Source organism: Helobdella robusta (assembly GCF_000326865.2).
Source record: "Helobdella robusta unplaced genomic scaffold HELROscaffold_15, whole genome shotgun sequence".
In the NCBI taxonomy this organism is placed as follows: domain Eukaryota; kingdom Metazoa; phylum Annelida; class Clitellata; order Rhynchobdellida; family Glossiphoniidae; genus Helobdella; species Helobdella robusta.
The window spans coordinates 1,551,457-1,565,098 of record NW_008703839.1 but is presented as its reverse complement, the minus strand read 5'-3'; the positions used below and the strand labels follow the sequence as shown (position 1 = coordinate 1,565,098).

The 13,642-nt window shown below is 37.3% G+C and overlaps 4 protein-coding genes across 4 annotated transcripts in view; 1 reads left to right on the top strand and 3 right to left on the bottom strand.

Moving 5' to 3' along the window:
• HELRODRAFT_169290 (hypothetical protein) overlaps positions 1 to 574 on the top strand; it is a gene marked incomplete at both ends in the record, with an annotated part of 4,814 nt that extends 4,240 nt beyond the window's left edge. Inside the window, one exon of the mRNA XM_009015129.1 lies at positions 553 to 574. Coding sequence (XP_009013377.1) covers positions 553 to 574 — 22 coding nt within the window. The remainder of the gene's footprint in view (positions 1 to 552) is intronic.
• Positions 575 to 4,028: 3,454 nt separating this feature from the next.
• HELRODRAFT_169289 (hypothetical protein) lies at positions 4,029 to 6,589 on the bottom strand (the record flags this gene model as incomplete). The annotated part of the gene is made up of 4 exons (XM_009015128.1): positions 4,029 to 4,921; positions 5,537 to 5,849; positions 6,015 to 6,188; positions 6,278 to 6,589. The coding sequence occupies 4 exons, from the start codon at positions 6,587 to 6,589 to the stop codon at positions 4,029 to 4,031; spliced, it is 1,692 nt and encodes a 563-aa protein (XP_009013376.1).
• A 3,032-nt stretch (positions 6,590 to 9,621) lies between these two features.
• Positions 9,622 to 10,173, bottom strand: HELRODRAFT_169288 (hypothetical protein; the record flags this gene model as incomplete). The annotated part of the gene is made up of 1 exon (XM_009015127.1): positions 9,622 to 10,173. The coding sequence occupies one exon, from the start codon at positions 10,171 to 10,173 to the stop codon at positions 9,622 to 9,624; it is 552 nt and encodes a 183-aa protein (XP_009013375.1).
• An 892-nt stretch (positions 10,174 to 11,065) lies between these two features.
• HELRODRAFT_169287 (hypothetical protein) overlaps positions 11,066 to 13,642 on the bottom strand; it is a gene marked incomplete at both ends in the record, with an annotated part of 3,932 nt that continues 1,355 nt past the window's right edge. Inside the window, 4 exons of the mRNA XM_009015126.1 lie at positions 11,066 to 11,230; positions 11,294 to 11,675; positions 12,238 to 12,500; positions 12,867 to 13,055. Coding sequence (XP_009013374.1) covers positions 11,066 to 11,230; positions 11,294 to 11,675; positions 12,238 to 12,500; positions 12,867 to 13,055 — 999 coding nt within the window. The remainder of the gene's footprint in view (positions 11,231 to 11,293; positions 11,676 to 12,237; positions 12,501 to 12,866; positions 13,056 to 13,642) is intronic.

Sequence of the window (13,642 nt, the reverse complement as noted above, 5' to 3'; positions counted from 1 at the left end):
GCTTCAACACAGAGACAACAGCCCTTCTTCTTGCGACATTTTACGATCGAACTTCTCTTTGTCTAATTGCATTGCCAAACACGTTTTCATTTATTTTGTATTACGCAAATAAATGCGTTATAAACATTCTTACTTGTTGTTTCTTATATCTAAAGAAACTCGCAACAATATGCAACGATGTTCAACGATTTACTCATCATAAGCGCTTATAAATGTAGGTATATTTCAAGGTTTTAAAATTCTCAATGTGCTCAAAGAGCTCTTTATCTCTTTTATTCTGCTTTGTTCGGTCTGTTTATTTTATCTTGGTCTTGTTCATTTATTATATCTTTGTTCTGTTCATTCACTTTGCTTGTAAAGTTTTTCAATAAAATTCTTCTGGTCGGTAATGATGTTGCTATTCTTTGCTGCATGTTAATTTGCGGTTTAAAGATTGCTTCAATTTTTAGATGAGATATTAGTAAACAATATTAAATACCAGTATAATATATGGTAAGAACCACCACCATCTAAGAATTGAACAGATATAATAAAAGCACTTCGCACACACAGAGAATTGACATTTTCTGGCTAAAAATCATATGATCAAGTGATCCTCCCAAAACATGAGTAGATTCTCTAATAATATTATGCATAACGAACAAGTCAAATAAATCATTAAGAGGAATAGTATGTTGATCATCTGATGTTCTAACATGAACACTTAGTAGGATTAGTTAATGTTGCTACATAGTCCAAAGTTTACAAAAATTCCTGGAACAAATATAAAAAAAAAATGATACTGACTGCCAACCAGGCGATACAGAGTAAAAAGAGATATTTTTTGCATTTATTGTCAAAACAATACATAGAGTCTCAAATGATAATAACAGAAGCAGATAAATTTTTTTATTTATGACAATTACGGAAAAAAATTATCAAGCTTTCATGATGTATGTATATATGTATGTATGTATGTATGTATGTATGTATGTATGTATGTATGTATGTATGTATGTATGTATGTATGTATGTATGTATGTATGTATGTATGTATGTATGTATGTATGTATGTATGTATGTATGTATGTATGTATGTATGTATGTATGTATGTATGTATGTATGTATGTATGTATGTATGTATTATTATTATTATGAATGTTTAATAGGCGCTTTTTCAATCTTCTCAAAAACGCCATTAACTAAAAGTATCATTTGCTCAGAGAAAATAAATAAGCTTTCAATTCTTTTCGAAACTTTCCAAGGGAGACACCCGGATCACGTAAGTACTGCGGCAGACTATTCCAGATCGTCGGTCCAACAATAGAAAAATTACGTGATCCAATCTTCAATTTAGCAAAAGGAACTTTTAACAAATCTGAACAATCTGAACGCAGTCGAAGTCGATGCATAGGAATATCCCTCTGAACAACTTTATCTTGAAGGTATTTGGGAGCCAGGCCATTTCTGCATTTATAAACCATCACAGCAATTCTGAAAACAATTCTTTTTTCAACAGTTAACCAATGCAATTCACTCAAAATTGGGGTCACATGTTCAAACTTTGATGCACCTGTTACAATCTTTGCTGCTCGATTTTGTATTGACTGCAGCTGACTAATCACATTATTTGCAGCGCCGTAGAGCAAAACATTACAGTAATCCAGCCTTGAATGTACGAATGCATGCACCAGACTTTGTAATATGTGTCTACTTAACGACTTCCGGATAATTCTAAATCCACGCATATGATGATAGCATTCACTTGTAAGTGATTTAACATGGTCCTTCATCAATAGACTACTATCAAAAACTACTCCCAGATTGCGCACAGATGCACAAAAATCGATTGAATCACCACAAATATTAATTGATCTAATTTGTAATTTTGACAATTGCTGCCACGTTCCAACCTTCATAAGCTGAGTTTTACAGGTATTTAATTTAAGGCGATGCGTTTTCATCCAATGATCAACTTCACCAAGGCATAGTGCTAATTTATCAATCATGACTGGAAACGATGTAACATGACTAGTAGCAATAATCTGAATGTCATCTGCATAACCATGGCACTTAAAATTATGATTCTTGATTATGTTGAAAACATCAGCTGTGTAAACCAGAAACAAAATGGGGCCAAGGACAGATCCTTGTGGCACACCAAATCTTATAGTTTCAGTTGTAGACAATTCATTGTTAAAATTAATCTGCTGAGTCCTACCAATTAAATAAGACTCAAACCATTTGAAGGTAGTCCCGGTGATACCACAGCGTTTAAGTTTATGAACCAGCAATTTGTGATCAACACAATCAAATGCTGCGCTCATATCAAGCAGAGCAAGAAGTGATACATCATGTGATTCCATCGATTCAAACAATGAAGATGTGACATCAATAAGTGCTGTCTCTGTTGAATGAAATCTCCGATAACTAGATTGCAATGATGGTAGTAAATTATGCTCATTCAAATGTCGAACAAACTGCATTGCAACTACTCGTTCAATTAACTTTGAAATAAACGTTAAGTTTGACACCGGACGATAATTATTTATTTCATCTTTATCAAGAGACTGTTTTTTCAATATTGGTGTAACCAAAGCATGCTTACATGCAGACGGAAAAACACCAGTTTTTAAGCTTAAATTAATAAAAAAGGTTAGAAATGGCAAGAACAAATCTAAGTGTGCCTTCATCAATCTGGTAGGTAAACAATCCAACAGACATGATTTTGTTGGTGATTCCAAAACGATCTTTTTGATATCATCACTTGAACAAAGCGAGAAATTGTTGAACAATTGTCCATCATAAAGTTTGTGAAAAGACTGCAATGGCATATAAAATGCATCCGTATCTTTTATAACTTTTCCAATCTTATTTTTGAAATATTCTGCAAAATCAGTAGAACAATGCTGACAGGATGATGACTTTGATGAATCTAGTGAGGTTGCTCTACAAAGTAATTTGTTTACAATAGTCCATAATTTTTTTGGTTGACCTTTATTATTTTCCACCAACTTTTTCCAGTAGTTATTTTTATTAACATTAAATATAACACTTTTATTAATAAGAGCAGTTTTCCAAGCATCTCTATTAGATAATGTTTTATTAACTTTATACTGTCTCTCCAATTTACGGCAAAGTCTTTTTAATTTTCTACATTCATCATCAAACCATGGCGCTGATGGGACATGTCTCGATTTCACCAAATGCAGTGGAGCTACCTTATCTATGATAGACTTCATTTCCTCAGTAAACATCACCAGCATCAAGCCCGCATCATTGTAATCAAATGGACCACTGATATGAGAACCCAAAACTAATGATGAAAATAATTTTTCATCCATCCGACCCCAAGAACGAACCCATTTTAGGCGAAAAACAGGCTGCTTCAATATCACTGGAAAAACCGATTTGATGAAACTGTGATCTGAGTATATATCACATGGATTAACAATACATTCAATAGCAGGAAAATCATCGGAAGACACTACCAAGTCTAACGTACCACCCAAATTATGAGTTGGCTGATTTATTCTATTTGTAACCTGATATGAGTTAAATACTTCCAATAATCTAACAGTTGTAGAACTATTCAAATTTTCCATGTGAATATTAAAATTACCAGAAAGCAGCAAATAATCCGCAAGGATTGATATTTCATCCAGAACACAGATCAATTCATGAAAAAACAATGCTGATACAGCAGATGATCCTGGTCTGTATAATGCCAACAAAATAATTACAGTATGATTGATGAAAAACTTAATAGCTACTGCTTCAAATGTCTTCAATTGTGGCAGATCAATTCTTTTAAACCTAAAATAATCTCTGAAATATACAATAACTCCACCATGCAGGGGATCTGAAGGTCGCAAAAAATCAACGTATGTAAAACCAGGTGGCATAGCAAGTTTAAGACAAACATTATTAGATGAACCATGCCAAGTTTCATTTAATACAAAAATGTCCAAACTATCATCCAATAGTTCATAGACAAAATTAAACTTTGACATTGATCTTATGTTAAGCAAACCAAAACACAGAGTTTTTATCTTCCTTTTTTGAGAAACCTCACAATCTTCCAGCGACCCACCGGACCCCTGACGCGGTATAAAAAATCTTCCCCATCATCAGCCTCTCTACTTTTAGCCTCATCAATCAGTTTACGATAATCAGTTCGTTGTTCACGGGTCATATCATGACTTATTCTAATACTTTTCAATTTATCGTCAAGCAATTTAATTTTAAACAGTTTATTCATCACAAGTACCTTTGATGACGTGTTGTTAAATTTAACAATTATCGGGCGTGGAGAGGTAATTTGCTCATCTTTTTTGCCCTGTCTAAAAACTTTAACAACGTCGCTGCTTTTAATTGACTCCTCAGTCAGCGATTGAAAGATTTTCATCACAATTTCTTTATCTTTCACACTATTTTCACTTTCAGCAAGGTTAAAAATGATGATATTGTTTTCACGTTCTTTATTTTCATTTACAACATTAAGTGTTTTTTGTATCGATCTAACTTCACTACATACAGCATCACAATTTTTTTTAACAACCTCAGACCACTTAGCATTAATTTCACTTTTCAATGAATCAACACTAGCAACCTGATCCAATTTTCCCTTACTATTATCGACTGCGATCCTCAACTGCTCTATGTCATTCTTTAAAATGTCACCAGATTCAGAAATCTTCTTCAATTCCATATCTAATGCAACATGTTTATCATTTATCAACTTGGAAATCCCTTTAACATCATCGACATAGTCCAGGCAGTTGTCACAATACCACCTTAAGTTTTTCATTTTTTTATATAATGACAGCGAGTCCTTGGTGAAACCAGCACATTTCGGATGTACGAAACTTTGGCAGCATGGGCAGCAAATTCCATCCTCAACAACATTATCACATTTACAACAATTTTCGTTCGTCATTACTGCAGAAAAACCAAAAATAAACAACGTTCTGTGATATAATAATAACAATATAAGTTGTACTGTAGTAGGTTAGTGAAATGCGAATGTTAATGTTGTACGATAAATGTCTGCAAACAAAGCTCAAACAACAAATTCAACAGATTAAATTACTGAGGGAGTGTTAACAGAAAATTAACAAAAAAAAAATATCTAACTCAACTATTAAACTAAATATTATTAATAAATTCAATTAAAAATACTAAATTATATTATTTCGAAAAAATAAAAAAAACGAAAATACTCTCCTCAATTTACTCTATAATAATAATCCAAATTCAACTGTATATCAGTAAAAAATACACAATATTTATTCAAAAACACGGAGAAAATTTAGACACAACCGTATGTATGTATGTATGTATGTGCGAGCCCTTGGTTAAAAACAATAGCCATAAAAACTATCATTTCGCCCCTGCTCAACAGATAATATTAGTGTACAGGGTCTCACACAGAAGGGCACTTAGCAATGTTCTCTAAAATACAAAATGAATTAAACTTTTGCAGCAACAACGATATATTTTGCTTTATATAAATTTTATCATTGGGATCACCGAATTTTTCAACTATTTTAGTACCTATGTTATCAAAAAACAATTGTGTCTGTTTATCAACTGGGCCAAATGTCTCCACACAGATCGGAACGAAAACTCTCGTATTGTCGTTTAGATCTTTATACTTAGTATTCTTGAAATCAGCAGCCTTCACCGCAGCGGAACCTTGCTCAATAGCCGTGTAATTGATGTACCTTTCGGCTAACGTGTGAGGGAACGTCACATCCCATGATAAACAGCAACCTTGGGACCACGGTACCAGGGTGTAACCATCTGGCCTGAAATTGCTTTCAGATAGTAGGCCTGCTGGTTCTTTAACGGCGGGTATATCTGCTTTCTGGAACAATCTGCATATATAATCATTCATGGCAGAGTGTCTTGCTTGTCTTCCTGAACCAAGCCTACACGATAAACCATGGTGACCCAACTGAGAAACATCCGCCCCACACAAGCATCTGCAACCTCACACCACCGGAAACCCAAGCCTCAAGCATAAACTCACTATAATAGAACCATTGTCAAGCCTTGTACCACAAGCTGTACTGGGAATGGCTCTTAGCCAAGCAGACCCCAATTCACTTCTAACGGCCATCAACCTGGCTTTATCTGAGGGAGAATCATTTAATTCATTCAGTTTCGATTTTGAAGTATTCAAAGATGGTTCATTCCATTTCTTCTGCGAACACACATTTATGTCCATTATATCCCGTAAACCGTGCACCAGCTTCGAAATGTTTCAAGTCTCAAATCATCCTGGTGTGCTACATCAATTGGTAAGATCTTTTCCTGAAGGGCTGCCGTGGCCGCAGCCGATGACAAAAATGCTGATGGTGCCAACTCGGCCACGACACCCAAACCCAGTCCACCCATATTTACCGGCAATATAGCCTGCCTCCAACCTTTATCATCAAAAAACACATTAAATATAGTCTGAAAACCCATGCGCAGTTCGTTGTTGAATTCATCTGACGTTTGTTGAGACGGGCCAGGAGAGGTACGTAAAAAGTATGACAGCCTTGGAATGAATGCTGCCTGCGTCAACAGGACAAGAGCGTCATGCTTGCCAATCTCCGTCATCATTGACATAATATGTTTAAAATTCTCCAGCTTTTTAGCCCAACAATTATCATGGCGTATTTTTCTACAAACTATCGAACCCAAAAATTCTAGGTCATTCATCTCAATTCTTTCAATATTTGTTTGTAGTGATTTCACATTTTTTAAAATTCAACTTGAGACCATATTCACGACCATTATTGTTGATCAATTCCACATCATCCATTAGGTCCTTTACACATCCACCCAACGCAATATCATCCAAGTATGCGACAACAAATTTAGATCGAAATGCCTTTACCAGTGGATCAATTGACAGAGAAAAAAGCAACGGTCCCAAAGGACCCCCTTGTTGCACACCTTCTGATGAAAAAATGATGCTGTTGCCAAGTGAAAAGAATGAATCAGTATCGTACGCCAACAAGCAAAAATTGAAAATTTCAGGGAGCCTAGATTTCCCATACCGACTAAAAACCTCCTCGACATCTGGCCCCTGTTTCCCCGTTGACCCGCCGTTAGGCATTACTACACGGGGAGAGGATCATAGCTATTTGCTTTTCCTTTTATTAATTTCTACCTTTAATGTATTTTTCTATTTTCCAACTTTGTTTGCTTCTATTTTCCAACTTTGTTTACTCTTTGTCTTTCTATCGTACGTAGATTTCAGAGAACCTCAGACGAAAATGAATCGTTCGCATTCCAAGCAATTTTAGATGTGAGCATTGCCTTTACTATGTTTTCTGGCCAAAGTTTCTGTTTGAGAACAGTTTCCAAATTATTGCTAAGCCCATTGAAACGTGGGCATTCAAAAAATACATTTTCTGCATTTTCATTAATTTCCGGACAAAAAGGGCACTTCGACGAATCATCATGCCCAAAACGATAAAGATATGCTCAGAAGCATCCATGACCACAGAGCATTTGTGCCAATTAGTAATTTACCTCACCATGATTACGGTTCACCCAGATACTTATTTGTGGTATAAGTCGATATGTCCATCTACCAGCTGTTGATGAGTCCCACTGCATTTGCCATCGTTGCACGCTATGTAGTCGTTCTTCCATTTTGAGTTTTTCTGTGCTCAGTGCCGTTGTTTTTTTTCGCTGGTATAAAACCTTTCTTTCTTCAGGGAGCTCTTTAATAGGCAACGTCCCAGCGATGACACAAACCGCATCATCGGAAATTGTGACGAAAGCACTGGTAATTTTCAAAGCATTTTTTCGATACGTCGATGTAAGTTTTTTCTGTGTATCTCGAATTCTAAGAGTATCGGACCAGATAGATATTCCATAAGTCAATACTGACGTGACAACGGATGACATTAATATTCTTCTATTCTGTTTTGGGCCTCCTACATTAGGCATTAATCGTGATAAAGCTGTTCCCACTCTGGTTGCTTTAATGCTAACATGTTTTACCTGTTGTTTAAAACTCAGTCGAGTATCAATCATTATCCCTAAATACCGAATAAATGGTTTGGATATTATTTCGTGATCCCCAACTGTCAGCCTAATAGTTTCTACTTGTTTCCTTCCGGTAACTAGTATTGCTTCAGTTTTATGTTTTGCTAACTCCAGGTTCACTGCATACATCCATTCACTGATCTTTGCAAAAGTGATATTAAACGCTAGCTCTATTTCTTCCAGATGTTTTGCAACAATAACCACAGCTACATTATCTGCATAAGCCACGAGACTGACTTCCAACGGCAGTTTCAATTTTAGTAGGTTATTGGTTATTGTACATTACGTTCCATAGAAGAGGCCCCAGAACGGAACCTTGTGGTACCCCTCCCGTTACTTTGTATTCTTTTGGTCCTGCATTTGTATCATATTTTAATTTTCTCTGTGAGAAATAGCTTACTACCATTTTCTGTAAATATCCTGGTACGTTTAACTCATCAAGGGCACGCAGGATGCAATTCCAGTTGACAGAGTTGAATGCATTTTTGATGTCCAAAGTAGCCACCAAACAGTACTTCATTTTTCCTCCTTTCCATCTTTTTCCTGCAATAGCATCTCTGGCTTTATTAACAACAAGATTCACTGCATAAAGCGATTATCGACCTTTTCGGAAACCGAATTGATTGTCCGTAAGCTGCGGATCCACAGCTTCTTCAATCCTCTGATGAATAATTCTTTCCAATATTTTACCAGCCGTATCTAACATACATAGCGGTCGATAAGATGATGGCTCTTCCGGAGGTTTCTTTCCCTTAGGAATAAGCACTAGTCTCTGCTGCTTCCATCTGGTAGGAAATACTCCTTCTCTAAGACATGAATTGTACACCTCCAAAAACAGTTCCGGTGCCTTTTTGATGGCTGTTTTTAAGACAATGTTTGGAATTCCGTCTAAGCCTGGAGCTTTGTTATTTCCTACTCTATCACTTGCTTCCATGAGTTGGCGTTTTGTGATAGGCGGGATGTCATTCATTTCACAACGTTTTCTTCTATAATAGTGGATGTTTTATTGTGGGAATAAAGTAGTAACTATTTTGTTCAAGAGCTGGGGGCAAGTGGGCGACGGTATTGGCTGTTTTTTCAAATGGAACATGACAGCTCTGTAAGGCCGACCCCACGGATCTTTTTCAACTTCATTGGTAAGATTTATCCAAAATTGTTTTTTACTATTTTTAATTGCTTTGTTGAGTTTTAAACGAGCTTTCTTGTATTCTGCTTTCAGTTCCTTCATAATTAGGTTTTTTCCATGAGTGTTGTGATGTTCTTCTCGCTTTTAGGCACTCTTTTCGAAAGGTGCTAATGTTTTCATTCCACCAATGAACCAATGAGCGCTTCTTCATATAATGTTTGCGAGGCATGCTCGCATCGCACGCTTTTATAATTCTTCTCATCAAATCTTCTGCTTTCTTTTCAGCATTCTGTACGACAATTGGTTCACGATCTAAAACTACCATAAAAGCAATTGGGACAAAAAATTTTACTTTCCATCCATTATCATTTATCCGCATCTGGGATTTTTTAAAGTTGGAATCAGCGTATACTTCCCAAAACAGTGCGCAGTGGTCACTTGCAGTGTAAACATCCAAGACTTCTCAGGAGTAGTTTCCTTTAACAAGGCAACTACTAACAAAAGTAAGGTCTACCACTGAGTTTCTTTCTCCTCTAATGAAAGTAGGTTTATCTCCATTATTCAACAGAACTACATCCAATGTAGCCATCGCTTCTAACAGTGCGTTCCCTCTTGCAATTGTTTCTTTGCTACCCCAATCTACCGCCCAAGCATTGAAGTCTCCAGCTATAGCAACGGAGGAGTATTGATTTGCATCTTGAGCTAGTCGATCAAGAAAGTCTACAAATTCTTCAAATGAAAGACTGGGTGAAGCGTAACAGCTATAGAAGTAGACATTTTCCATTTTTGCTGTAGCAAAACCTGTTTTAGTGTTTTTAATTACTTTCTGAAAAGGAAGTTTGCCACAGGACCAGATGACTGCTTTTCCACTGCTATCCATTTCCCACGGTTGCGTATCTATATGTTTATGAGGCTCCAAAATTATTGCTAAGTCCACCTTCAATTCACGCACAGTCTGCATGAGCAAATCATGCGCAGCCTCACAATGGTTAAAATTTAGTTGCAATATCTTCATGTTTTAGTTTTTTTCCTTTAGTCAATTGAAGTGCTAGAACCAGAACTAGAACCAGTAACATGAGCACTATTTTCGGAAAGACTATTTTCATCACATAATGCGCATCGTGCTTCATTTTTACAATCTGCAACTTTGTGCCATTCTTTACCACATTTGATGCAAAGTTTGGATCGATCCACAAAACTTTTGCATTGCGTTGCCAGATGTCCATAATGCCAGCACTTATAACACTTGATTGGCTTCTTTACTGACATAATTCTACAATTGACCCAGCCAATTTTTATTTTGCCGCTTTCACCTATTATTTTTTCTGCGATGGGAGCTGCCAGAGTTATCGATGCTATCTGCATACCTCGGTATGCTCTACGTAATGATTTAATGGCATTCATCGTAATTTCATTACCTTCTCCAGCTGCTGTTTGCAAAGCTAGAAGAATGTCGTCATTTGTAGTGACATCATCTAAGTCCCGTATCTCCAGGTCTTTTTGAGGACCTTTGCAAACCACTGTAGCTTCATTTCCAAGGAGGTCAGTAATAGTTTTACGCAAACCTTGGCCTCTATCTATATTATTTTTTGTTAATACAATTAACAGGTCACCAATAGCTGTCCTGCGGATCTTATCTACTGTAGAGCAGACTTGATTATCTGGGACTTCTTTTTTAACTCGGCATAATATTTCTGAGTATTTTTCTTTATTTTTGGGTTAAATGATCAGAGCATCTGGTCTATGTTTTTGCATTTTTGGTTTCGACTTCAGCAAAGGCTGGTTTAGAAGCTGTTCTTGGCATTCATTCTGCTTGTCTTTCTTTTTTTGCACTAGTTGCCATTCATTGCTAGGACGTTGTTCTACTATCTCACTAGGAGAAAAGTTTATTGGTTCTTTTTTTTTCTTCATTTGTTTATTTTGCTCCCACTTTCTGGAGGTGTTCGGTCTTTTCGCTTGACAGATCTAGCGTCAACAGCCGATTCACTGTCTGCATCAGCTCCTGTATCTATTGCTGATGATTCATCTTGGTTTCGCACCCTTGATATTGGTGGAAAGAACATTGCACTCGGCTATACATTTTGAATCGTTTGCGTCTTTCTGCTCAATTCCAACGCTTTCAACTTTATAAAGACATTGGCAATATTAGTCGCCCTACTTTTAATCTCTTTATGAACATTTGATTTTGGTTTAACAAAATCCAATAGCCCATCAATAAGCTGGCTTAATTGTTCCCAGTTATTTATTCGCTTCATTTCAGCATTTGTGTCTAGTGCTTCTTGTTGAGCGTGATCCCTGTTATCAATGATGTCTCCATTTTTTCCAGTAAGTTTTGTTGTCTTCATTTTAGTCCCACGAGTACCACGGGAAATATGTGTCAACTCCAGCAGTGCCCTGGTTACTGAAGCAAGGCTTCTTAAATACACCTGGGGATGGACCTGGTGCCCCAGGGGAACCGTTTGCGACGCCATTTCCCTGGCGCCATTCAGTCCTCGGTACGGTTTCTGCCCGCCTTGACTTGGGGTGTGTTTTGTCCGCGGGAACTATTTTATTTCGTTCCTACCCTCTGATCTGAAGATCAGCAAGCATTCTCCTATCCGCTGGTGGAGACGCGCCCGGTAGCAGTATCACTACATTCCCGGGTGTATGTATGTATGTATGTATGTATGTATGTATGTATGTATGTATGTATGTATGTATGTATGTATGTATGTATGTATGTATGTATGTATGTATGTATGTATGTATGTATGTATGTATGTATGTATGTATGTATGTATGTATGTATGTATGTATGTATGTATGTAATGTATGTATGTATGTATGAACCCGTTATGATGAACAAGCCATGGTTAGGCATGCAATCGTTTCCGGGTTCAACTTTTATCTATGTCCCTGGTCTCACACAGTCAGGTATCTAGCAGCTCCATCAAGAATGCAAAAGGAATTAAATTTTTGTAATAAAAGTGAAAGAGTTTGTTTTAAATAATTGCCTTCGTTAGGATCACCCGTTATATTAACTATTTTTCTTGTTAAATTGTTAATAAATAATGATGTGTGCTTATCTGTTGGTCCGAACGTTTCAATGCAAATGGGTTGAAATATTTTGCTTAAATTGTTTAATGAATCGTATTTTTCATTTTTGAAATCGGACGCTTTAAGGGCAGCAGTGCCCGCCTCAACTGAAGTGTAGCCGATATATCGGTCAGCCATAGTGTGGGGTAAGGTAACGTCCCAAGCCAGGGACCGTCCCTGAGCCCATGGGGTGATAGTGTAACCATCAGGCCTAAAGGCTCCTTCCTCTATCAAACCCATGGGTTCTTTTATAACCGGGATACCAGCCTTTTGAAAACATCGTACCAGGTATTCGTTGACAGCCGTATGCCTGGCTTGTCTTCCAGGACCCAGACGACAAGAAAGGCTATGGTATCCAAGTTCATCAACCCTTGCCCCACATGCGCATTCGTATTCTGTGACGATCTGGGCTCCGAGTCTCAAACCAAGGCTCACGCGAACACAGGAGTCATCCAATCTATTGCCGCAGGAGGTGTTGGGTAGCGCTCTCAACCAGGCGGAGCCCAACTCACTTTTGACAGCCATAATTCTAGCCTTGTCAAAAGTAGACCCATTCAGTTGCAGCCATCGATCAACTGATCTATTAAGACAGGGGGCGATCCAATGTTTTTGCGAGGGGTTTTCGAGCGCAACCACATCTCCGTTGGTGGCGCGCCACATGTCGTATACTTGCATTCTGAAGTTATCGACATAAATCCCATCCCTCGGCAACATCAGATCCTGGAGGGCCACCGTGGCAGCAGCAGAAGCCAAAAAGGCAGAAGGTGCCAGCTCAGCCGCGGAACCCAAACCCAGGCCACCAACACATATAGGCAGCGTCCCCTGCAACCAATTTTTTTGATCGAGTTTTATGTTGAAGATGGACTGGAATGCGTCACGGAGGTGATCGTCAAAACTATTGAGGATCGAAACATCCAACAGAGGGGATGTTCTCAAAAAATAAACAAGACGAGGCAAAAAAGCAGCTTGTAATAGAAGGACCATTGCATCATGTTTATTGATGTTATTTAGCCATTGGGTGATAAGTTTAAAATTTTCAAATTTTTTAGCTATGGATATGTTTTGGCTTTCACTAGGAAAAATTATTGAGCCTAGAAAATCAATCTCGTTTTTTTCAAGGATTTTAATTGGATATTTAATGTTAAGTGTAATAGGTTTGTTCATATACAACTCGCATTTTTCAAAATTAAGTTTTAAACCTATGTTATTTTCTGAATTTATAATAGTATTAAGGTCGTTCAAAACGGACTCGACATCACCTCTAATGAAATGTCGTCTAGGTAGGCAACAACAAATTTGGATTTTAGTGTTTTAATTAGTGGGTCAACAGAGAGTGCAAAAAGAAGGGGACCCAGAGGATCTCCCTGCTGAACACCCTCAGCTGACAGGATCCTAGTGTCGCCGAAGGA